At 42.2% G+C, this 26,353-nt stretch overlaps 1 protein-coding gene across 2 annotated transcripts in view; it reads left to right on the forward strand.

Moving 5' to 3' along the window:
* The window catches only part of RNF150 (ring finger protein 150), a 261,941-nt gene extending 235,994 nt beyond the window's left edge, over nt 1-25,947 (forward strand). Inside the window, exons 7-8 of one of the 2 annotated variants that reach the window (XM_044268030.1) lie at nt 24,082-24,188; nt 25,641-25,947. In XM_044268030.1, the coding sequence (XP_044123965.1) occupies nt 24,082-24,188; nt 25,641-25,661 (128 nt within the window). In that variant the 3' untranslated portion in view covers nt 25,662-25,947. Of the gene's footprint in view, nt 1-24,081; nt 24,601-25,640 lie in introns of those variants that run through there. The other variant, XM_044268031.1, reaches the window with a different exon arrangement.
* The last annotated feature ends 406 nt before the right edge of the window (nt 25,948-26,353 follow it).

Raw genomic sequence — 26,353 nt, forward strand, 5'->3', positions numbered from 1 at the left:
AGAAAAAAATCGCAATTGGTTTTCTCAACTGTATAACTTTATTGAGGAAACAGGTCTTTAGTGTCGTAAAATTAACTGCTGAAAAAGGATAAGGCAACAAGGTTACATTTTATAGTTCTTTCGGATTTATGGCAGCTAAGATCTGTAGCATAGCACTAATTAGTTTGTAAGGGCTAAGCAGCATTAGCTTGTATCCAAGACAGTGTAGAAAATATGTTTGGGGAGCTGAATACAGTTGACCCTTGAACAATGTGGGTTTGAGTTGCATGGGTCCACTTTTATGCAGATATTTTTCAATAAATACAGTACAGTACTATAAATGTATTTTCCTCTAATGATTTTCCTAATAACATTTCTTTTCTCTATTCTCTATATTATTGTAAGAATACAGCATCTAATACTTACCACCCACAAAATGTATGTTAATCAACTGTTTATGTTCTCAAGAAAACTTGCAGTCAACAGCAGGCTATCTGTACTTAAGTTTGGAGACAGCCACAAGTTAGATTCAGATTTTCGACTGTGTGAGGGTCAGCACCCTCTCCCCTGTATTGTTCAAGGGTCAGCTGTACTTGTAAGGAGGTAATAATAGTAAGAACTCTTTCTTTTTAATTTTTTTTACCTTGATGAACATTAACCATTATGGAGAATATGGAACCACGACTCTGCTCTCATTATGTATACAGCTGATTTCTTGAAGTCGAGCATGTTTTTATCCTCCAAGTCTTATTGTTGGGACTTTGCCTTTACACTGATGCATGTCTGTGCTGACAAGCGTGCTCATCTTCTACTTCCAGGATTCTCTCAGTGCCTAAATATGCATCCCCCTCTTATAGAAACCCTATCTCTAAAAATGCAGCCATAACATAGAAAAATATACTCACCTCTGATGCTGGAATTACAGGGGAAAATAGTCTCAGAAATCTTAACCAGCTCTCATGCTGCCCATTACCCCCTCTCCAGGAGATTTTTCTCCTAGGGGAGCATAAGAAAAGTGAAGGTGGCCTGGGCCTCGGTCTCCAGTGGGTTAATAAACAGGGTCTGTAAAAGGATGGTTCTCAAGGACTCTTGCTACTTTTTTCTAGGCTTGCAGATCCTGGGGGAGCGAGGGAGTTTTCTCTCTCTGTGAGTTCCAAAATTGAAGACAGTCCCTTGGTATCCATGGAAACTCAGCTCAGCACCAGATGAGTGGGTTACATGTGATTTGGGGATTTATGGACTTTTTAACCACCCTGCGCCATTATTTACCATTATTGGCAAAACAGCCCATGTTACAGGAGATTTTGGCAATAGTGTGAGGCAGCTGTTTTTCTGTGGCAAAGTCACGTAAATGATTTGCAAGCAGGGAAAAAAAAAACATTGACGACCAAGTGGTAAGGTCTGTCCAGCAATAGAACCCCTCTTATTTGGGACACTGTCTATGCTTGTGTCTATAGACCCTTCAGAAATACAAGTTCAAAATGTTCATTCATTATGTGCAACCGGGGAACACTGGCAAAAGGATAAACACAGCGTGCAGCAGTTAAAGGGGGTTGGCCAGGAGCTCTGTCCTGGACAAATATTTAGGCCAACATGGGGTTAAAAAAAATGGGGAGAAAGCCAGCAGGAGAACTCATTGTGAACATCAATAATCTCTCCAAATAATAGCTGCATGATCCAAAAAAAAATCAAAATTCAGAATCCATATAAGCCCCATGTTGAAATGACTCTCTGTAATGTAAGGATCAGAAAAGATACTAAGTATAACTGCAGGAAAAGACATTATAAAGTACTCTGAGAATATCTAGACAACCTCACCCGAAGTTAACCTAGAAGTCAGTTTCATCAGTTAAACAAAGCAACTTTGCCAATGATGTTGGTGATGTGGTATCATGTTTATTAATGTGTGTTTTTTGTTTTTTTTTAAAGATTTTATTTATTTATTTGACAGAGAGAGATCACAAGTAGGCAGAGAGGCAGGCAGAGAGAGAGAGAGAGGCAGAAGCAGGCTCCCTGCTGAGCAGAGAGCCCGATGCGGGACTCGATCCCAGGACCCTGAGATCATGACCTGAGACGAAGGCAGCGGCTTAACCCACTGAGCCACCCAGGTGCCCCTTAATGTGTGTTTTGAACTAGGATGAAATTGCCCCTCCTCTGAAGAAATTTAGATTCTAACAGATGTAAAACAGATGTGTGCAAAGGAGAAGTTACTTTGCCAAGTGCTATTTTTTTGTTTTTTGTTTTTTGTTTTCCTAAATAGGTCTCATTTGCCAGATCTGCTAAAGGCTTTGTCTCCGTAAGGGATTTATGTAGCTTTCATTAGTTTACAGAGAGAGGGGGGAATGATCACTCTTGGGCTTGTGCAGAAAATGCTACGACCTTAACCCCACATTAAATTCCACAAACTCCCGGTGGGCTTGTTCAGGGGATTTGGCCTTTCAAACACATATTCAAGGATATTAGGATGAAATGCCTCTGTTTTCGATTTTCAGTCCTTAATATTAGAAAATTGCTGAGTTTTAAGGCATTTTCCTAGTCCTGTGTTTATCATAGCTATGTTCACCCCTATGATGGTCCACCCAGAAATGGTACCTTTTGAATTCTTCTCATCTCTTCATTTTTAAGTTTAGCAAGCTTCTGGTAGAACAGCTGAATTAGCCACACCCCCACCCATGTCAGCCACAGTGACAGAATACCACAGAGTTGGCCCTCTTCTCAGACAGGCGCTAAGCATAACTCTGGAACCATTAAAGAGAAACAAGAAACTAAAAAATGTTCTTAGAAGATACCTACTATGGTGATGGGGCTGGGAAGAAAAAGAATAAAATTCCTGGCCCATATAAATAAATGAAACACTTACCTCACTTACCACGTAGTCTAGATCTTATTTCTCTTAGCTTATTTTATGGGCCCACTTGATGTCCTAATGTAACATTCTCCCACACAGCACTGAAATTAGAAGGGTAGGGGTCTTGGGATGCCCAGGTGGCTCAGTCAGTTGGGCATAGTCCCAATGGTTTTTTAAATTTGATCCATAGTTGTGATTCATATCAATGAAAACTTGGGAATATTTATTAGAAAGATGACCAGGGGGTGCCTGGGTGTCTCAGTTGGTGAAGTGCCCAGCTTTTTTTTTTTTTTTCTTTTTAAGATTTTATTTATTTATTTGACAGAGAGGAGAGAGAGAGAGAGCACGAGCAGGGGGAAAGAGAGAGGGAGACACAGGCTCCCCGCTGAGTAGGGAGCCCAGTATGGGGTTCAATCCCAGGACCAGGACCAGGACCTGAGCGACCTAGGCACCCCAAGCACCCAGCTCATGATCTCAGCTCAGGCCTTGATCTTAGGGTCGTGAGTTCAACCCCCAAACTGGGCTCCACGCTGGGCATGGAGTCTACTGAATCCAAGAAAAGAAAAGTAGGAGTCTCCCATCCTGTTTTTAGCCTTTTTAAAACCAACATGATTTATTCACATCTTTCCATTCTTTCATTTAATGCATATAGGTAGTAACCATTATATTTCTTTTATTTATATAGCATTGGGGATGGAGGTTTGGCTGTGTCTATGTAAATAAACCCCTGCCCTCCAAGAGCTAACAATCTGCTCTAGTTAAGAGAAAAACACATGCATGGGTGGAATATTTAAATATTGAAATAAGGCAGTGCTATTAATCAGGTGTCAGGGATATTGTGGATTACAGGCACTCTTCAGAAAAGGAGTAGCAGCATCATGGTGGGCAGCGCTACGTTCTGACCTCTGGCCACACCCTTCCCAGTGGGAAGGAACTGGCAGGAGCCAAGAAGAAAATCACTCAAGAGTCCCTACCCCACTTACTAGAGACCAAATCAGCAGGATGCAAACTGCCATTGTGCAGAAGGCTGGCATTGGCCCATGCCCTTCTTTTTATTTGGGTTTTTACTAGCAAAACCCATTTTCAAACCCAGTGCAAATGTAGGACAGTTCAGTTGTCATTAAGAGATAAACTGTTTGGTTTTGTGGAGGCTAATGAGAAATGAAAAGTCCCCACCACAGGGTCTAGTGATGTTCTGGTCTACCTCCCTCCTACTATATCGTCCTAGGACGAGGCATTCATTGAAGTTCATTATAGTTACTAGGTGCTTGTTTTGTTTTGTTTTGGCTTTCCAGGAAATAAAGATCATATGAGCAAAGGAAATGAAGATCAGATTAATAAAGTAAATGAGGGGGTTTAACAAATGGTTTCCACAAAGATCCATTACCCCTATTAACTAGTTGTCTGCCTCTGAATATTGCCACACTAAATGCTAGTATTGGAGGAGAGCTGGGGAAGTGCAGTGTGGAAAGAACAGTCTAGGCTCTCCTTGTACCAGTTACTGTCGTCACCTCCTTCATCATCACCATCGTCATGCACCACACTCAGCACCCCAGGTTCCTCCCACAGTAGGCCCCTTTGGACCTCTAGCAAGCAAAAAACACCATATAAACCACCCAAGGAAGAACAGGAGAGCCGGGTTCAAGTCCTAGCTCAGCCACTTACTGGTACTTCAGGAGACCTTGAGAGACGAACTGAGCCTTTCTGAGATTCAGGCAGCCGGCTTTCCAGTGAACTCAAATCTTTGACAGAACATTATAAATGAAAGCAAATAATGAGTGAATAATGATGATGACGACAACAATAATAGTTATAAATGTGAAAAGCGGTGTTAGAACAATTCTGGGCCAAATCTACCATTTTCTACTGGTGCTGTTACCCACCCTCGTCTTCCATCCTCATTGACCCCTGACCCTTGCCATAATCATGGAATACAGTGTGATAGATATAGGCAGGGGACCAGCTATTATAATCCATCTTTTTGGGGACTGGTGATTAAAGGTGGTCATTGACACTTCATTTCTTTTATTCTTCTGATGTTTATTTTCTGGAAGCCCAAAGAAATCATAGCATCTAGGAGCTATATAAAACTCCTTAAAACGCCCCTTCCCTAGAGAAAAAAGTGATTGTGTATCCTTACTCTGAAAAGAAGGAAAGGAAGAGAAAACTAACATTTACAGACAGTGTACTAGAAGATACATACAAGGAAAATTTGTTGTAATACTCAGAAATCATGAATAATCTAAATGTCTTCCATTTTAGAAAGACAGATTAAATATAGCATACTTTTAGATGGACTCTTTAACAGCATTTAAAAAGAATTAAATGCAGAATATGATTAAATCTGAAAAACAAGTTTGAGGAAAAAAAAAATGAGTTGAAGGGGCGCCTGGGTAGCTCAGTCATTAAGCATCTGCCTTAAGGGTCCTGGGATCGAGTCCTACATCAGGCTCCCTTCTCTGCTTCCTGCCTGCTTCTTCCTCTCCCACTCCCCCTATTTGTGTTCTTTCTTTCTCTGTGTCTCTCTCTCTGTCAAATGAATAAATAAATAAAATCTTTAAAAAAAATAAGTTGAAAAATAACATGTACAGCAAGCTTTCATTTGTGTAAAAAACTTATTGCTTACACAACATAGCACTTGACTTGTTCATAGATGTATTTCTTACCTGCATAGATATATGTGCACATGCGTGTGCACCCCCCCACATTTGTGTAAAATGTACTTAGAAGACTCATGTCAGGTTTATTAGTGGTTGCTTTGTTGAGAGTTTAAAACTGGAAATGAGGTACAAAGGGAGCGAATGTGACTCTGTTGTTTTTGCTCGTACTGAAAAGACAGACTGAAATAGAACATGATTTATGAACTGAATATTTATTCAGAGCCTGTTATAACTCAGACCCTTCTTCCTATGCCGGGGAATCTTGCAGTGATGTGGTGTTTGACCTCATGGGGATCACATTGCGTTGAACAAGACAGAAGAACATAATGTATGGAATATAAAATTAAGATAGGATTATCAAAAATAAAATTAAAATAATGCTAGGTAAGGCATTAGAGAATGGTTAGGATCTATTAGGTCAGACAGACAAGGACAGCTTCTCTGAGGAGGGGACATTGGACAGACACCTAAAAATCAGTAAGTGTCAGTGCTTGGTGATGGAGACATAGCAGTTTGGTTACTGTCTTACTCCCTGCACTTCTGTGACTTTTTTTAGTATCTGTCCCCATCTCCCTGACCCCCCCCCCAAGAAAATCTGCTTCAAGATACCATGAGATTTTTAAAGAGATACCAAACTCATATAAAGCATTTAGGGATTTCGATCTTTTTTGGCGGGGGTGGGGGGGGGCTACAGAATAGTGGTTTATTTAAAGCCCTGGGAACAGGGTCCCTGGGCAGAAAGAGCTGCCCGGGAGTTGTCAGGGGAGTTGTGAGGGGTGGCTGATTATATACTGTGGGGTTGGGGGAGATAAGGAAAAGGGGAGGTCTCCCAAGGAACTTTCATATGCTAAAGAAGACTCGGGATAGTCAAGTTAAGGTTGTTTACCCCTCTAGTTAGGCAGGATTTCAATCTTTTAACCAATGATTAGTGGTAGGGATAGTGAATCTAGAAAAATCTCCCATAAAGTAATGATTTAATTTAATATCTGGGAAAAAAATGAAATGCAAATGATTTTTTAAATATTCACCTTAAAGTTCAACAAAATCTTGACAAATGGGGATTCAAAAGAAATAACAGTGATTCTCCAGGGTGAATTCCGCATATGGGGGGGGGTAGTTGGGGGAGGAGGCAGGTACCAAAACTTTTCATGGGGAGGGATAAGATTTGTATGTTTACCCAAAGGGAGGATGGCTTTCTTTTTTTAAGTTGGAGAATGTGCTTGTAAAAGGGAAATAGTTGGAAAGGGCTGTTTAAGAAATTAGAACACCGGGGGCGCCTGGGTGGCTCAGTGGGTTAAAGCCTCTGTCTTCGGTTCAGGTCATGATCCCAGGGTCCTGGGATGGAGCCCCACATTGGGCTCTCTGCTCAGCAGGAAGCCTGCTTCCTCCTCTCTCTGACTGCCTCTCTGCCTACTTGTAATCTCTGTCTGTCAAATAAATAAATAAAATCTTTAAAAAAAAAAAAGTTAGAACACCTAATCTCAACACTGACCTAATACTAAGCATTGTACCATTCAACCAGCGTGTGACGATGGATTCCTTGTCTGCCTCCTCACTTAGAAGTGGGGGAGGGGCGACTGGGTGTCTTAGTGGGTTAAAGCCTCTGCCTTTGGCTCAGGTCATGATCCTAGGGTCCTGGGATCAAGCCCCACATCGGGCTCTCTGCTCAGCGGGGAGCCTGCTTCCCCCCTGCCGCTGCCTGACCCTCTGCCTGCTTGTGATCTTGCTCTCTGTCAAATAAATAAATAAAATCTAAAAAAAAAAAAAAAAATCCCCCACCTCATCATCCTCTTTTCCCATCATACCCCCTTCCCTGATTGATCAGCTTAATGCTCCCCCATCCAATTCCAGTTGGGGGTGGAGACTCCACACACACAGCAGGAGCAAACAGTTCTGAGACACCAGCAGCGTGTCTCAGCGTTCTACTCCATTGTGACCCCATCTATGTAGAGATGGTGTGGATTCCCCAGGTTAAGGCTTCAGTCCCACGGACGGCCCCGCCCACCTTTTCAGATGCCAGTCACAGGCCCCGGCTGTTTCTTCCTGCTTCTGGCTGACCAGTTACAGATTTTTGGTTCCAACAACCTCCTCCTTAGGTTCAATTAATTTGCTAGAACAGGGGCACCTGGGTGGCATAGTTGGTGAAGCATCGGCCTCTTGGTTTCGGCTCAGGTCCCGATCTCAGGGATGTGAGATGGAAGCCCATGTCTGCGTCTACACTGGGCACAAAGTCAGCTTGAGATTCTCCCTCCCTCTACCCCTCCTGCTTGTGCGCCCACACTCCCTCACCCCAAATAAATAGATCTTTCTTAAAATTTTGCTATAATAGCTCATAGAACTCAGGCAAACACTTATATTTCCCAGTTTATTAAAGGATATGATAAAGTTTAGTAAAGGATATGAATGAACAACAAAGGAAGAGATACCTATGGTGAGGTCCCAAACAAAGGAGCTTCTATCCTCACGGGGCTTGGCGCCTGGCTCTGAAGCGTTCTGGTTCCCCACATGTGGAAACTTTTAGAAAAAAAGGGCCCAGAAAGGTGTCCTCTTGGGTCTCTATGAAGACTTCATTATGTAGTTCATGACTAAGTCACTGGCTGATTCAACCCTCCAGCCCCTCTCCTCTCCCTGGAGGTCAGGGCAGAATGAAATGTTCTGGCTCTCTAACAACATGGTTGGACCTCCTGCCCTTGGGTGAGTCTCAGAAGCCACCTTCATTAATAACAAGACACCCATTTCACCTTTATGGCTCTGATGTGTTTTCAGAAACTGTGGATGAAGTTCAAATACATCTGAGAAATAGATTTTGGTCATCTGAATAATCAAATATATATTTCTAATCATTATATCACATTATATCATTTGTATCTCCTCTATCTTTACCTTAAACTCATGGCAAGGAATTCCCATTGCATGGCCAAATACTGATTAAAATTCTGTTTTCTACCCTAAACACAAGGAGCTAGAAATTGTGTTCTGTGAGCCAGAGGAAGGGGTTAGGTTATCATCTTATCATGTATGACTGGACCACTGTTCTTGCTAAAGCTATGTGCTTTAGATAGAATCCATTAGATTTTCCAGGAAGGCATAGCCATCCCAATTACTGCCAATGTCAGTAGTTTATTGTTGGGATATCAACTCGTGCTCTAGGTCAGAACATTGGGCCTCTTTAGCTGAGATGAATCTAACAGTTTTGGAGGGCTTGTTTGTGCCACTACTTAGAGTCCTCCCCTCCTGCCCCAAAACACCAGGTCCTAATCTATCCTCACAGCAGCCAAAGGTGAATTATGCTGTACTTGGTGGAGGAGATAGAGGCAACCAGGGGTTCCTCTAAACAAATGACTTGCAGTCTTGAAGTTTATAAGCAGGCTTCTCCATGTGCTCCGTGGGACAGATGGTCAGAATGGCCAGAAATGATAATCATAATAAAAACTTTAAATTGAGGGGTGCCTGGGTGGCTCAATCAGTTAAGTGTCTGTCTTCGGCTCAGATCATGATCCCAGGGTCCTGGGATCAAGTCCCACATCGGGCTCCCTACTCAGCGAGGAGCCTGCTTCTCCCTCTTCTGCTGCTGCTCCCTCTGCTTGTGCTCTCTCACTGTCAAATAAATAAATAAAATCTTTAAAAACAAACAAACAAACAAACAAACTTGAAATTGATTGCGGTAGGAGAACAGATTGATGTGAAATGATGCCTGCGTACAGAGACCCAAATGTGCTCCTGGCAGTGTCTCGTCTCTAGCACTCAACTATGTATTACCTTGCAGTTTGCTTCTGCTCTTCTTGAGGACTGATATTTCAGCAGAGTCCCTATTTAAAATGCTTCTTTCTTTCAGAAAAGTATGTTTAAGAAACTGTATTCCTACCTCTGCCCTCCTCAGTCCCTTCCAGAGCAAAGGGAAAGATTCCCGAGTTGGCCATGTTCTGCAGCTTGACCTTTAAGCCAGACTCTGTGCTTCCCTCAGAGCCCTGTTCTCTGGTTTCCTCTGACTGTTGGGTTAGGCTATCTTGTGTCAGGGTGACACTGCTACAAGCAGGAGGGATAGGGCTGTCACAGGGCAAATGAGCTCTTGAAGAAATGTTGATGCATCAGCCTGCATCCAAGAACACTGAGGAAATAGGACATTACAGGAACAGGAGGATAGTGACAGGGAAGGAGAGGGTACCCCTTGTCTTACTAGCACATTAATGGACAAAGAAGGACGCCAAGAGTCTTCATGGGAAAGGAATAGAGCAGGTTCTGAGTAAATTTATTAAGTACAATAATATAAAGACATCATCTGACATAGCACCTGTTGGATACACGGGGGTGCCAAATGCTGTGAGTGCGCATGCGTTTGTCTGTCTCTACATCAATGTAACAGATCTCATTACACTCTGCCAAAAAAGTATTATTATCATCACTATTTTGTTGAGAGAGAAACTGAAACTGTTTATTTTTCAGCGATTTAACCAAGTACTTCTTATGCACAACGTAATATAACCCATGTGTGTTAATAAAAGATTCATGACACGTTAGCCTAGCCTTCAAATTCCCCAGCATTTTCATATAGCCTCTTCTTCCAACCTCGTCGCTATAGTCAAGGAGACCAGTCAGGAAAATGAAATCACTCTTGGTAGTTAAAAAGAAGGGAATTTAATATAAGAAGTTGATCACAAAATTCTTGGGTAAAAATGAATGCCAAGCTTTACCTCGCACCATACATAAAATTAACTTAAAATGGATCATAGATCTCAACATGTGATTCACTGCATGAATAGCACAAAGGATAAAAATAACAGGATCATCTTGATGCAGAAAAAAATCTGACAGAATTCTACACGCTTTCATGTTTTAAAAAACACTCAACAAATTAGAAATAGAAGGAAATTACCTCAGTGTATTAAAAGTCACATATGAAAAGCCCACAGTGAACATCATACTCAGCAGTGAAAACCTAAAAGCTTTCTAAGATCAGGAACAAGGCAAGGATGCCTACCCTCATCACTTCTATTTGACTAGTACTGGAAATCCTAGCCAGAGCAGTAAAGCAAGAAAAAAAAAAAAAAAATAGAAAGCGTCCACATTGGAAGGAAAAAAAAAATAGCTAGGTGTGAAGGTGACATGATCTAGTATCTAGAAAATCCCAAAGATTCAATAATTTAAAAAAAAAAATTCCTGTTAGCACTAATCAATAAATTCAGCAAAGTTGCAGGATACAAAATGAGCACACAAAAACAATTGCTTTTCTATAACACAGTGAATAAACTGAAAAGGAAATTAAGACAACAATTTACAATAACACCAAAAAGAATAAAATATTTGGGAATAAACGTAACTAAGGAGATGAAAGACTTAAGTACTAAAAACGATAGAACATTGCCAAAAGAGGGGTGCCTGGTGGCTCAGTCAGTTAAGCATCTGACTCTTGATTCTAGCTCAGGTCATGAGCTCAGGGTTGTAAGATTGAGCCCTGTGTCAGGTTCTACACAGGGCATGGAACCGGCTTAAAATTGTCTTTCTCCCTTTTCCCATCCCCCTTATCCCCTTTCTAAAACAATCAAAAAACATTTACAAAAGAGATTTAAAAGACATACAATAAATGAGAAAATACCCTATAGTCATTGGTTAGAAGACTTAATATGATAAAATGTTCATACTACCCAAAGTAATCTGCAGGTCCAATGCAATTCCTATCAAAATCTCAGTGGCATTTTTTTTAAAAAAAAGACTTACTTATTTGTAGAAAGAGGGAGAGAAGGGGCACCTGGGTGGCTCAGTCTGTTAAGCGTCTGCCTTCGGCTCCAGTCACAATCTCAGGATCCGGGGATCTAGTCCTGCATCAGGCTCCCTGCTCAGTGGCTTGTCTGTTTTTCCTCTTCCTCTGCCCCTCTGCCTCCTTGTGCTCTCTCTCGCTCTCTCTCAAATAAATACAATCTTTAAAAGGAAAAAAAAAAAAAAAAAGGAGAGAGTGTGAGGAGGGCTAGAGGAGAGGGTTCTGGGGATCTGTTGCACAACAATGTACATATACTTGATGGTATGTCACTCTATACTTGAAAATTGTTTTGAGAGTGAAGTTAATGTGTTGTGTCTTTTGACACACACGAAGTCTGGCTGTTTTCTATGTAGTTTACACATGCCTACCATACAGATCCAGCAATGCACTTCCAGGTGTTTACTGAAGAGAAATGAAAATGTATGCCCTTTCACTCCTCTGTGGAATATAAGAACAGCACAGAAGATCATAGGGTAAGGGAGGGGAAACTGAATGGAAAGTAATCAGAGAGAGACCAACCATGAGAGACTCCTAACTAAAGGAAACAAATGGTCGCTGGAGGGGAGGTGGGGGGGTGGGTAACTGAGTGATGGGTGTTAAGGAAGGCACGTGATGCGATGAGCACTGGGTGTTACACGCAACTGATAAATTATTGACTGCTACATCTGAAACTAATGATGTACTGTATGTTGGCTAATTGGGTTTAAATTAAAAAAAAAAATTTAAAAATGTATGCCCTCAGAAAGACTTGCAAGCAAATGTTCATAGCAGCCTGATTCACAACAGCCAAACACTGGAAATAATCCGATGTTCCTCAGTTTATGAGTAGATAAGCCAACTGGGATACATCCGCCCAATGGAATATCATCCAGCAATAAAAAGAAATGAACTATTGATAAATGCAGCATCAGGGACAAATCTCAAAAGGAGTGTACTGAGTGAAAGGAAACTGACACCAGAGAGTACACGCTATAAAATGGCATTATAGAAAATGCACCTGAAACTGGAGCCCTGCTTCTTTGCTGGGAGTGATTTTGCCTCTCCAGCAACATTTGGCAATGTCTGGCGCCGTTTTGGGTTGTCACAGCTGGGGAGAGGGAGGTACTACTGGCAATCAGTGGGTAGAAATCGAGGTGCTGCTAAACATGCTACAATTCCCAGGACGTTCCCCCGCCCCACAACAGGGAATTATCCACCCATAAATGTCCATTATACCAGGGTTGAAAAAATCTGATAGTTATTTAGAAAAAACAAACAAACAGCTTAGATGTCACCTCGGGGCAGTAACAGAAGGATTGATTGACAGTAAGGGGCCCTGGGAAGGAAATAGAAGTGCTCACTATTTCAAAACACCCTCAGGATTATAATGATAGTTGCACAGATATATACATCCATCAGAGCTCATCAAATTATACATTATTATTTTTTTTTATTTCAAATAGGCTCCATTTATAACATGGGGCTCAAACTCATGACCCTGAGATCCAGAGTCACACGCTCTACAAACTGAACCAGCCAGGTGCTCCAAATTACACACTTTAAACAGATGCAATTTATTGCAGGTAAATTATGCTTCAATAATGTTGATTTTTTTAAAAAAAAAAAAAAAGTGTATCCAGTGGTGTCACTAAGAGCTCCTGAGCTTGCACCCACTATTCTGATGTTGCCAGAGCTGTCTTGCTTCTCCTGGGGAAGCCACCAGCACTGAGGCTACCTAGGAACTCACGTTCCTCCCCACTCTGATTCTGTTGAAACCACTGCCAACACTTCCAGAACCCACAACCCAAACCAGAAGTATGGTAGCTTCCCTCCTTGGCAGGACCTCACATAAGCCCACTGGCAAAGGAGTCTGGGAAATGCAGTGCCCAGTCTTCTAGCTCCCTGTGAACCTGGAGAGGGCAGGCAGGGTGCAGAGTAGCTATGAGCTACTTCCAGCACATAGCTCACCATCGTCCAATATCCTAAGCTACAGTCCAATCCACATGCCTTGACGTATACTCTGATGACACCTGGTCACACTGGGTCCCATGAAAAGAATGCCGTTTTCCCTCCTCCCCATACTTCCCAGTGCCAGTTAGATCTCACCACTGGTTTACCTGTAACCTCCTTCATGACCTACTTTGGTTACCCAGTTGGAGGCAAAAGTCTCCCCACTCCTCTGTTTCTTTAGCATTTTATTCATACTACCTTTAGCAAGTATCACCTTGAATTAAACTTATGTTGAGCAAGTCTTACTAGATCAAATTCAACGTAAAAGTAGTCTGTTTTAGTTCATTTTTATTTCCTCACAGCTCATCTCCAGTGTTGGGTGCCTATCTAATAAGCTGTTCAGTAAATACACGTTGAATAAAAGAGTGGTTAAATAAATTGATGAATGAATAAATGAAGTCTGTAGATAATTTTATACAATTATAAAAATGGGTACATCTGCATATTTGCCTACCTCTCTAAATCTATCTAATCTTGCACTTTTCTTTACTTTTTTTAAATTCCAATTATATTCACATTTATCAAGATCCTTCCATATATCAGATACTGTGCTTAATGCTTAAGGTTTTCTGTAGGTTGTACTAATGGGAGATTGTAAAATAGCTATTAATAATGTTAATAAATGTTCACTAGGCTTTATGTCCCTTCCTGCACAAACTAATATGAAACTATCACAAAAGGCACATTGTCCCTTCTTTTGGCACTTAATGAGGAATTACTCGATGAATGAACTGTTCATGAAATCTGTAAGGAGTTTGAGCAACTGGACGAAATCATTCCCCTCCTGCGTGAAGTGTCACAAGGACAGAAAACCAATGACAACAAGATAAAAGCAAAGTGAAATCATAATGATGTGATATTAGTATGTAAGCTTCCCAGGAGTTCTCCTTCACCAAGTTCGCATAAAAATAATGCTTTAAACCTTCCCACCTGAACGGAAAGAACAAATTTTTCCCATTTGACCTCTACACGCATCTATTTATCATTATGGAGCAAGAACCTAAAGAGGCCAAGGCGCTGGTTTTATCAGAACAATTTCAAAGTGACCTAGCCAGATGGATAAATTTATAATGAATATTTTTTTTCTTAAAGATTTTATTTATTTGTCAGAGAGAGAGAGAGAGAGCCCAAGCAGGGTAGCAGCAATCAGAGAGAGAAGCAGGCTCCCCACTGAGCAGGGAACCCATAACGGGGCTCGCTCCCAGGACTCCAGGATCATAACCTGAACCGAAGGCAGACACATAACCAACTGAGCCACCTAGGTGTCCCCAGATGGATAAATTTATATTGTAGCCCTAGAATACTTAGTTCCCAGAGGTGGCCAAGTGTTGTCTGTAAGAACAGCTTAACAGCCACATAAAGATCTGATAGCTCCGTGTTCCAGAAAGGCATAGTTGCCAATATCGCAGGCTTGGGTAGAGATTCCATTTCTGCCCCTTTCTGTGCACTTGACTTTGGACAGGTTGGCTTTACCTGTAAAATGTGTAGCAGTCATCGGGGTCATCGTACACCTACTTCAGAATGTCATTGTAAGGAGCTCCTGGGCGGCTTAATTTGTTAAGCCACTGCCTTCGGCTCAGGTCATGATCTCAGAGACCCGGGATCCGGCCCCACACAGAGTCCCGCATCGGGCCTGAGGCTCCGCAGGAGTCTGCTTCTCCCTCCGACCTTCTCCCCTTTCATGCTCTCTCTCTCACTCTCTCAAATAAGTAAATAAAAAAAAATGTTTTTTTAATGTCATTTTCAGACATGTAGGAAGGAGTCAACACATTCTAGCTATTATTGATATTATTGCACAGCCTCTGAGGAAAGTGGCCTTCGGGCCTGTCATTCTCACAGCAGAAGCCCCTCCCAAGAGGGAAGATTTAAACCGAATCAGAAGTTGATCTACTCAAATTCTTGTTAGGCAAAAGAGATAAGGCAAGCGATCCATGCGAAAGGGACACATTTCCTTATTGAAAACACTCTGCATTTGAAGTTGAACTAACTTGCCCACCAAGATTATGACAGGGAGTATGTAGGTAGTGCCTCAGCTCTAAAATATCACATTTCTTTTCTTTTTTTTTTTTAAAGATTTTATTTATTTATTTGACAGAGACAGATCACAAGTAGGCAGAGAGGCAGGCAGAGAGAGAGAGGAGGAAGCAGGCTCCCTGCCGAGCAGAGAGCCCGATGTGGGACTCGATCCCAGGACCCTGAGATCATGACCTGAGCTGAAGGCAGCGGCTTAACCCACTGAGCCACCCAGGTGCCCTAAAATATCACATTTCTGAGAAGAGATGATAAGATAATGTTCTAAGCCCGCAGATCTGGTTGAGCCCCCCTCCTGTGGTGCTCTTGCCTCATACGGAGGTGATTGGAAATGGTATCTTATTTTCAAGAAGATAAGCATTGGTAGCAGTGGACGGAAGGCTGCCCTTTTTCTCTGAGACCTTATTTTTCAAGTACATGGGGAAAAATCAGCTTTTATGCGATGCAGAGCAGCTCCCAGCATGTAACCCCAGACCTCCTGGAGAATCGGGACACCTGAGGGATTGTATTCATCACCACCTAATTTTCTTTCAACACAGAGAACACTTACTCTGAGGGCAATGTTTGGTCACTCTTAACAGAGGAGGACTTATTCCAGCCCGTTACTGCTCTACGCCTTCTTTCATAAGACCGGCAGTAAATATCAAACTTCATTCTGGGAAGGATAATTTCTGCTTGAGCTTCAAATAACCATCATAAAGAAACAAGTAGGAAAGCAGTGACTTCATATGAAAAGTGTCATGTCAAATAAATAGAACATATAGGCAGTGAAATGTAACCCAAAATATGCATTGAAAAGAAAGGCAAGCCACTCTTTTTGCATACGGCAGTGTGTTCTCCAAATCACCCAGGATACAAAATCCCTTCAGTGAATGGTATTAGCCTTTTTGTGGTTCTGTAAGAATCTAGTGAAAGCAGTCCTCATACCAGAAAAATGTATGTATGTGTGTGACCATATAAACATGTATGGAATTTTAGGTGCCTGGGTGCCCCCGCAAGAACACTAACCCTCAGGTTAAGAATCTCACCAAGACGCCTGGGTGGCTCAGTTGGTTGAGCAGCTGCCTTTGGCTCGGGTCATGATCCCAGCGTCCTGGGATCGAGTCCCACATCGGGCTCCTTGCTCGGCGGGGAGCCTGCTTCTCCCTCTGCCTCTGCCTGCCTCTCTGTCTGCCTGTGCTCGCTCTCTCTCCCTCTCTCTCTGACAAATAAATAAATAAAATCTTTAAAAAAAAAAAAAGAATCTCACCAAGAAGTATAGATATAGTCAAGTTCATGGACTCTGGAGTCAGATCTAGGCTCATATTCTACTTCTAAGTCTTACTTGCAGTTTAAGCTCAGGAGGTTTTTAACCTTTCTGAGCTCTCGTTTTATAGCCTGAAAATAGAAATAATACTATGTCATAAGTTGATTTTGAATATTAAATTAGATAATCTGTTTAAATACTTAGTGTAATCCTAGGCATGTACTAAATACTCAATAAGCATTAAGATTGTTATTAGCTCATAAAATACCAAACTTGAGCCCTACAGTGGCCAGAGAGAACCTTAGTTCAAGTTCAATGCTACAGACATCTGCTAAGTGCGTCCTATTTCAGGAGGAGCGTGGTGGGATTCTGAAATGAGAACGCTGACAGGGACAGGGGGCTGAGCCAGGGAAGTGCCAGGGACAGACGATGTCTGCCCAACACCAGGTGACGCAGATCTCAGAGTCTTCTTCTATTCTCAGGAGGGAACGTGGTCATGCAGGCACATTTTATTATACACCCTTATACCAAACCCACAACTACAACTGCAGATGCCCATTTCACAAAGGGAAACTGTGAGTCTTTAGGTAATTTTTTATATGTCAAGAAAGAGATACGCCAAAGATATTTATATATTAAGAAAGATAAGCCAAAGTATAATTTATGGATTAAATGGAATAAGTCCCAACACTAAGAATGTTTTGGTTAATCACAGGCTACTGCTGGATTGTACTTACAATTACGTCTGGAAATGTATGAAAGTTAGGGGTCAAGAAAATAGGTTACAAAGCTCCATGTAAAATGGAGTCTTTTCTGCCCATCTTCTCATCAGATGCTCGTTAATGCTGTGATAAAGACACTCAAGACTGTGAAATAAGATGACAGTTAGCCTTAAAACCCACCCAACCAAATCAGTAATACTCACAGTACCTCATTTCCTTGGGCGTGGATTGTTAATGGTGAGTCAGTGTCTATGGAGGAGGTAAAACAGAATATATTTAAAAGAAAAGAAGGAAATGAATCAATAACAGGATTCTCTGGCCACTTTCAGGCTCTTTCGGAGCTTACCCTCCTCTGGTGTTCTTCTGCCCTCCCCCTAAAGATGAGGTTTTCAGCTGATCTCTCTACACGGCCAAGTACCATGAACCAGGACCGCAGACTGTTAGACGGCTGTGGGGACCCAGACGGTCTTTGACTTCCACTAAGCGGGGCAGCCCTTCCTCTGTTCCCCTCAATGATTTCATTCCAGGAATTGGGCTTATATTGCCAGGTATTTATTTTTCCAAGGTAAATTTCAAATCTTAAATTTGTATGTAAAGTAACCTGACATTTAAATATTGGTAACTAATTCATACTTTAAAAGAAAACATGGCACAGGCAGAACGAATCATGTTGGCGGCATGCGTTTGAGTTTTTGGCAATAGGTTTCAGTATTCCGGGGAGATCTGTCCCTGGTGTTTTTCTCTATAATCTTTCGCTGGAAACACCTCATCTACTCTCTTGGTTTCAAATTGCTGAAGCCTCTCACTTCACGTATTGTCCTCCCGACTTCTGTATCTAGCTGCCGACCCCATCTCCCTTGGCGAGTTTCACAAGCCTCTCAAACGTGGCACACGCAAAACTGAACTCCTGATCTCTCCCCACTGGTTCATCTTCAGTTCCTCCTGCTGAATAAGTGGTACCTATATTACTCAAGAAATGTGGGGGTAAGGGGTGCCTGGGTGGCTCAGTGGGTTAAGCCTCTGCTTTCGACTGGGGCTGTGATCCCAGGGTCCTGGGATCGAGCCCTGCATCGGGCTTTCTGCTCAGCCGGGAGCCTGCTTCCCCCTCCCCCTCTCTGCCTGCCTCTCTGCCTACTTGTGATCTCTGTCTGTCAAATAAATAAATAAAATCTTTAAAAAGAATAAAAGAAACGTGGGGGTTATCCTTCACTTTCTCCTCTCTTGCCACCCTTGCCCAGCCCATCACCCTTCTGTGTATCCTCTTCCTAAAAGATTTCTCCACCTTATCTCCAGCCCTGCTGCTGTATCAAGCCATCATCACGTTTTGTCTGTTTTGCTACAATAGTTTCCTCCAGATTCCCTCCACCCTTTGTCCTACCAATCTGTTCTTCACTTAACAGCAAGGGTGATCTTTTAAAATATTAAGTGGATCCTATCACTCCCTGTTTCAGTTCTCTCCATGTCTTTACAGTGCATGAAATCCAAGAGAAGAAAGTAGGTCAAGTAGGTGTAATACTACTGCATCCAGTCGACTGAGAGTATTTTTTTTTCCATCTGTGAAACAGGCATCAAGATACCTACATCAAAGTGTTGTTGTGAGGATGCAGTAAAGGCCGATGTTATTTCTGCATTCCTTTTATATCAGCTTTTTCAGGGAAGGAGGTAATATTCTGTGAACATTTATATTGCTAATAGCTACTTTACACTCCCCAATTAGTACCACCTACAGAGAACCTTCTAAATGTTTTAGTGACAGTGGGTTTCCTTTGTATTATTGTGGCCTCAAAGTAAAACATCTGCCTTAATTAAAAGATAAAGCCCTGCTTTTAAAAATTATGGCACAAACTAAGTTCAATTAAAAACATAGGATGGAGTAAAAAAATAATTTCGAATGTCTTCAGATCATTTTTTTTTTAAGTTTTGACATGGAAAATGATTAGCTGATATGCTTGATACGATGCTACATTGTAAAAATTGAGCCGCTTTTTGGCAAGTATCTGATTTCATTGATTCGGATTCCTCTTTGCCTGGAGCTGTGTAGGACGGTCAATTTCCAAAACAGCATCATGAATTCAGCAGCCGTAGTTCCATCCGTCCCCATGGCTTTTCTTTCGATTCCCAAGTTCCAATTTAGAAAACCCCACAGTGGGAATGAATCCTTGAAATCTGCAGACTGGTGGCTTAAAAAGCCAGAAGTGAAGGTGAGAAGCTGCCACTGCAGGTTACATGGACCTGTCTTTATAGAACTCTAACACAGCCCAGATCTGGGCTGCTTTTGTTTTTTTGTTTTTGGGGTTTTTTTTTGTTTTTTTTTAAACTAGATATTTATGAAAGTCATAGAACCACTCCATGATGAGCCTCTTGGCTGACTTACAGTGTAATTGCGAGCTGAAAATTTTGGCTGCTCATGGGCTGAGTTTGTTCATGGACCACTGGAGGGAAAAAAAAAGAGGGAGAAAAAGAGAGATTATATCTCTATAATTTAACCCTCATTTTTTATCCCCAAGAATAAGAATAATTTAATTCACTACACCTCAAATAGTGAATTCTCCCGTTTAGTATATGCTTGTATTAAATATACAACAGACCTTTTTTGATTAAGAAAAGAAGGTTTTCAATTAAAAAAACAATAATTTGGAGGGTTGTGCTGAAAGAGAGGCTTATAACTTTGTTCCTTGGTGGGAATTCTTGTAAATATTCATTGAGAAAGCAACAGATAGGAAAGACTGTGCTAGGGTGACATCAACCTGTACAGGTACAAACTGTAACCACTGGAAGGGACTCTGAGATATCCAGTCCAAATTCATTTTATAGACAACTAAACTTTAGCCCCAAAGGGCAGAGTGACTTAGACAAAGTAACATGTGTAGTTACTATACCTGAGGCTAGAATAGTCTCATGAAGTAAAACAGGTTCCCAGTTCTCGTGCATAGAATTCTATTTCTTCTTGCAAAAGTGATGCTTTAGGAGAATGCTGAGCGAAACAAGTAGATTGAATGTATGAAACTACTACTTCCAGCCTCTCCTAAAACCCCACATAAACTATAGCAAAGGGATTTTGTAGGGTGTAGAACAACATGGGTGGGAAAAGGTAAAAAGAGACAATAACAAGATCTGGGCAACTGGGGAAAAAAACAGATGAAGGGCCAAGGACTTAGTGGATCTGAGAAACAGAGCGAGCTCCTGTGTCCAGCTGTGCAGGTTGTGCACTGTCCCAATCTAGTGGACACTGCTCACTCAGACTCCAAAGTGAAGGCTTTCCCTGGAGTGGTGCTGAGCAGAGCCTGCACGGCAGCAAGCCAGAGCCCTGTGGAGAAAACAAATGCAAAACAGCCATGAAGGAAGGGAGAACTATCCCAATTTGCAAAAAGAATTCCCCAAAAGTCAGGGATTGAAAGTACTAGGTGGCTCTGGAGAAGAGGATAAATGGGAAGGAAGTGCATGTGCACAATTAAAAACAGGCTATAGGTACAGGTACAGAGAAGGGTTTCGTTAGCCTAGAATGTATCTTGTTGTGAATTGTGATCCAATTCTGCCTTTTTTCTAAATGACTAGTTTCATTGAATATTTGTTGAGTGCCCCCGTTTTCAAATACTAAATACTTCTATCTGTCGAGAGCTGCTTCCAAAGTTTTATTCTAGCCAGGGGTCTGTCTACAATACTATGAGCCACACGCATTTATGGGCCTAGGAAACCTATTAGAGCTCAGTTGTTAGGTTGGATATATTCCTGTGAAACAGCCCATTTCTCTCAAGCTGATTCTTAAGGCCATAACTTTTTGTTAGTTCTGTTTGTCTCCTTTTAAATATCTTAAGAATTCATTGTCTTTTCGCATGAAAAAATGCTCCACATCACCCGGCATCAGGGAAATAAAAATCAAAACCACGATGAGATACCACCTCACACCAGCCAGAATGGCTAAAATTAACAAGTCAGGAAACGACGGATGCTGGCGAGGATGCGGAGAAAGGGGAACCCTCCTACGCTGTTGGTGGGAATGCAAGCTGGTGCAACCACTCTGGAAAACAGCATGGAGGTTCCTCAAAAAGTTGAAAATAGAGCTACCTTATGACCCAGCAATCGCACTACTGGGTATTTATCTAAAGAGGACAAACATGATTCGAAGGGGCACCTGCACCCCAATGTTTATAGCCAGCAATGTCCACAATAGCCGAACTATGAAAAGAGCCCAGGTGTCTATCAACAGATGAATGGATAAAGAAGATGTAATACACACACACACACACACACACACACACACACACACACAGAGGAATACTACTCAGCCATCAAAAAGGATGAAATCTTGCCATTTACAACGATATGGATCAAACTAGAGGATATTATGCTAAGCAAAATAAGTCAGTCAGAGAAAGACAAACATACGATTTCATTCTGATGTCGAATTTAAGAAACAAAACAAATGAACGTAGAGGATGGGAAGGGAAATAAAAAGATGAAAACAGAGAAGGGGATAAACTATAAGTGATTCTTAACTATAGGATACAAGCTGGGGGTTGTTGGAGGGGAGGAGGGGACATGGGTAACTGGGTGATGGGCATTAAGGAGGGCATGTGATGGGATGAGCACAGGGTGTCATATGCACCTGATTAATCTAAATTGTTTCTGAAACTAGTAATATACTATATGTTAAGTAAACTGAATTTAAATTTTAAAAAAGAACTCACGTCTTTCATAAAACTCACATATTCTCCTTAACTGTACGTCAACATGAAATAAATCATATCTGTGATTATCAGAGCAAAAGTATTACAACCACCAGCTTCTTCTGTGCTTAGACATTTTGCTGGTCTTCCAGTTTCTTCAACATGATAATGGGACATGCAAGCTCTTGTTTTAAAGCTACCTTTTTTTAAAGCCTCCCTTCAGAGTCTCTAGCTTGATCTTGCACTCCAGTCGTATTTAAATATGACCTATTATTATATGATGTATTATATGACATATTATTATATGACGTATTAAAGATGCCCATCTGTACAAGGCTCCCGATCGTGCTCAGACATAGCTATCTATACATACTATTGCTACTGCTTAAGGGATGCTTCCTTCTCAATCTTCTGGCTAGAATATGAGTTCTTCTTGAGGACTCATTGTAGACGTTGTCCCCGATGGGAAGCTTTCTGAGTCAGCAGTGGATCACATAGCCCTCTTCCCTGCTCCTATAACCCCTGTTCCTGCATCTTCCAGCATCATGCATATCCCACTGAGTTGGGACTGTCTCCTGAAGGGCCTGCCTACTGGACAGTAAGATCCCTGAAGACAGGAATCATCTCGCTCTTACTGACGTCCCTCGCATCGAGCCCGATCCTTGGTACATAGTGGGGCCTCACTGCGTCTGAGGGAATGAATGACATTTGTTCCCTGCAGAATGTTTGGAAGCAAAACTGAAAAAAAAATTTTTTTTAAGAAAAGGACTATAAATCCCCAAACTTGAGACAATTCTTCTAGCACTGTTGGCTTCCTGGCTTCTGGTTAACTTTGTCAGCCTCACTGCATATAAAGCTTTGATACTTCTGTTCTCACTTAAAAGAATCCTGTGAGCATTTTCTTATGTAACTTCAAGTTTTTTGGAAGTATCACTTTAGTTGTTACAAGAAGGTGGTGCTCTAGAAGCAACACACATTCCTTAGGTATTCTACATCATTAGACTTTGTCACTTGAGATGTTTTGCTGCTATAAATTGTGCTTGAGTGAATATTTTTGCATGGATACTTATGATACATTCTGGAAATGAAATTACTGAGTGAGAATGTCACAGTGCTACATGGAGTATATCAAAGTACCTGCCTCAGTGTAATGCTATGTTTCTTTAAGAGTGAAGATTTTAGGGGCACCTGGGTGGCTCAGTGCTGCCTTCGGCTCGGGTCATGATCTCGGGGTCCTGGGATCGAGCCCCGCATCGGGCTCTCTGCTCAGCCGGGAGCCTGCTTCCTCCTCTCTCTCTGCCTGTATCTCTGCCTGCTTGTCATCTCTCTCTGTCAAATGAATAAATAAAATCTTTTAAAAGAAAAGAGTGAAGATTTTATTTAAAAAAAAAAAGTCGTTCATTTTTACCTTATAGTTATTGGTCATTTATATTGTATATAAATATAGCGGCCTGGGTCCACTTTTCTGGTTAGTTTTTCTTACTGATTTCAAAGCTACATGTTGAAAATGCAGCCCTTTGGGAAATGCTCGCAAGTATTTCAAGTTTGATGTATGCCTTTTGATCTTATTTTTCATGTATGTTTTTAAGACTTTATTTATTTGACAGACAGAGATCACAAGCAGGGAAAGCGGCAGGCAGAGAGAGAAAGGGGGAATCAGTCTCCCTGCTAAGCAGGGAGCCCGATGCAGCGCTCAATCCCAGGACCCTGGGATCATGACCTGAGCCGAAGGTAGAGGCCTAACCCACGGAGGCACCCAGACACCCCTTATTTTTCATGTTTTTAATATTTTTTTAATTTTATGCACATTTATCTATCTGTTCTTCTGTGAATCGCTCAACTGCTTTTCCACATAGTTTCTTGCCCTACTTTGATAAATTAGATATTTGCCTATGTAGACATACACTTATAAAATATATCTATATTTTATAGCTATATTAGTTTCTTCTTTACATTTAACTTATTTGGAGCTTATTTGGGGCTGTCATGTGAGATGAGGCTCTAACTAGTTTCTGGTTTTTGTGTTTTGGTTTTGGGTTTTGTTTCTGTTTTTACTAAATAGACAGTTTTTCTAATACTGTCTCTCGGCCATCAAAGAAATGTTCCTAAAGACAATCGTATAAAATAACCAGCCTCCAAAGACATCGTTCAGTGTTGACCATGAACTTTGCTTTCTCCTCCCAGGCGAGCAGGAGCCAGCTGTAAGCAGTGATTCTGACATCTCGCTGATTATGGCAATGGAAGTTGGACTGTCTGATGTAGAACTTTCCACTGACCAAGACTGCGAAGAGGTTAAGTCTTGAAACGGTGACTATAGAACAAAGGGGTGGTAGGACCCAAGGGGAAGGGAGGGAGGAGGACCTCAAGAATTGGACCCGGCTACACACACCTCCAGAACCACTTGGTAACTCCATGGCGCTCCGCTCACGAATGGTAATGAAAGCAATATCCAAAGTCACGTTAATCAGGAAGCCGTCTCTCCAACTGTACAATAGTCCATGGCCTTGGCAGCTGGGAAGTTGAAAGCTGATTTTCCCTCCCATGTCCTAGTAGACACACTTCGGGAGCTCCTAAAACAGACTGAAAGGACATGCTTAGGGCTTCTTAGTTTTATTTCCTTTTCTTCCAGGTCTTGTTTTGTTGTTTGGGGAATGTTGTTTGATTTCTTTGGCATTTTTGTTTCTAACAACTGTGTGCAGTTTACATGATGTCCACCCTTCGGTTGACTCCAGCTTTTGTACAGAGTTCTGTTCGAAGCAGCAGTTCCTGCTGTGACCGGTTTGTACGTGGTCTCGGAGATGAACGGCCTTGACCTCTCGGCATGAAGTGTGCTTGGCTTTGGGACGTGCCTTGGCACCCCGAAACAGTCTAAGGCCAGCTTTCCTTAAGAATCTAAGTTCTTTCAAGTGGATCTTAAAGATCCGAGCTGCCAGAGACCCCAACACTAAGCTCTGAATCCACTGAGACTACCACTCATCATTTGCATTCACATCACGCTGGCTCCCACTTGCCAGGCTCTGTTAATGGCCCCCGTGACGTGAGAAGCAAGCTTCATTTTTGCCTGGATCTTACAGTGTTTGAAATTCCAAACTCAGAAGTCCCCTCCTGGGCTGTAGCGCTGTTCTTCATGACTGTAGGGCTTGTAGCTGGGACCGCAAGCCCGTTTTTAAGACCAGTCACCGCATATTCTTCCCCAAAGCAAAATGTCTGTTATAGTGGTGTCGGCAAGGCTGAAACCGTCTTTTGTTCCTTCCACAAGTGGCTTCTGTAGGTGATGGAGGCTGCAGAAGAGACCCAGTCCTCTGGGAACCCTGGGTCAAACACACTGGGTTCTCCCAGGTGTGCGAGCACCTGGGTTTTCACTTAATCCCAACACACCTGTGTTAAACCTCACCAGACCTCAAGGAAGGGTTCATGGGAATCCTTGGCAGCTTGCTTCCTGGGCTCCCCAAGTACATCTAAATCTCAAGTGAGGAGGGACGTGTGATCTGATAAACCATTTGGTCTAAAAAGTACGGCATGGGGAATTTGCTAACCAAGTCTCTCCTAACGGAGAGAGACAAAGAGGGAGACGAAAAGAGGCATCCAATGGATACTGAAACCCACCGGCATTTTTAAACTACTTACATTTTTATTCTTTTTTTCTTTCTTTCTTTTTCTTTTCTTTTCTTTTTTTTTTTTTTTTTTGTAACTATGACAGAGATGTGCTATTTTTTCAGTGGGGAATTTTGTAATTCATTTAGACTATCCACATGCAGAGATGACGAAGGCAGTGAATGGTCTCCCTGGACAATCACGGATCACCTCACCCTCTGTCAGAAGGCAACGGCGGCTGCGTGGGTTCCTAAGAAGGAAGGCTTTTCTCACTGAGTCATTTACATCTTTAACAAGGCTTTTCCACCTCATTACACTAATACTCATCCAAAAACCAGAGCTGGGCTGTGTCGTAAATCTCCGCTGCCTGCTGACACGTAGAGTGGAGGTCACGGGAGTGGATGGCAGACTACTGGTCGCTCTCCCCCACCCCCACCCCCACCCCGGCCACCTCCCCCCTCCCCCACTCCCATCTTTAATGATTTCCTATTCGATGCTTTCTAAGTAGGCAGCTAGGCAAGGAGAATGATGACCACCTTCAGAAATGTCGCAGCTCTCTGGGAGTCTCACATTTCCTCTAATGAAACCCAGAGTCAGTGTGCGAAGGCAGGCAAGGAGGAGTGAACTCAGCACTGAGCCCAAGTCCGGAGTCTGGGCTGAGTCACGTGTTTGCTGAGCCTCACCTTCTCCCTCTGCAAAATGAAGGAGTTCCACGAGATGACGGCCAAGGCTCCTTCTGGCCTTGAGACTGCTAATGAGCTTTTTGCCCCGGGAGGGGGGCAGCAGGAGGGTGGGGTGTCCATTTTTTGGTAGATGGCGATGACATATAGCTGACTTTGTACCTTGGGGAGGCAGTTTCTTG

The sequence above is a fragment of the Neovison vison genome, chromosome 11 (genome assembly GCF_020171115.1).
Source record: "Neovison vison isolate M4711 chromosome 11, ASM_NN_V1, whole genome shotgun sequence".
NCBI classification, from domain to species: Eukaryota; Metazoa; Chordata; class Mammalia; order Carnivora; family Mustelidae; genus Neogale; species Neogale vison.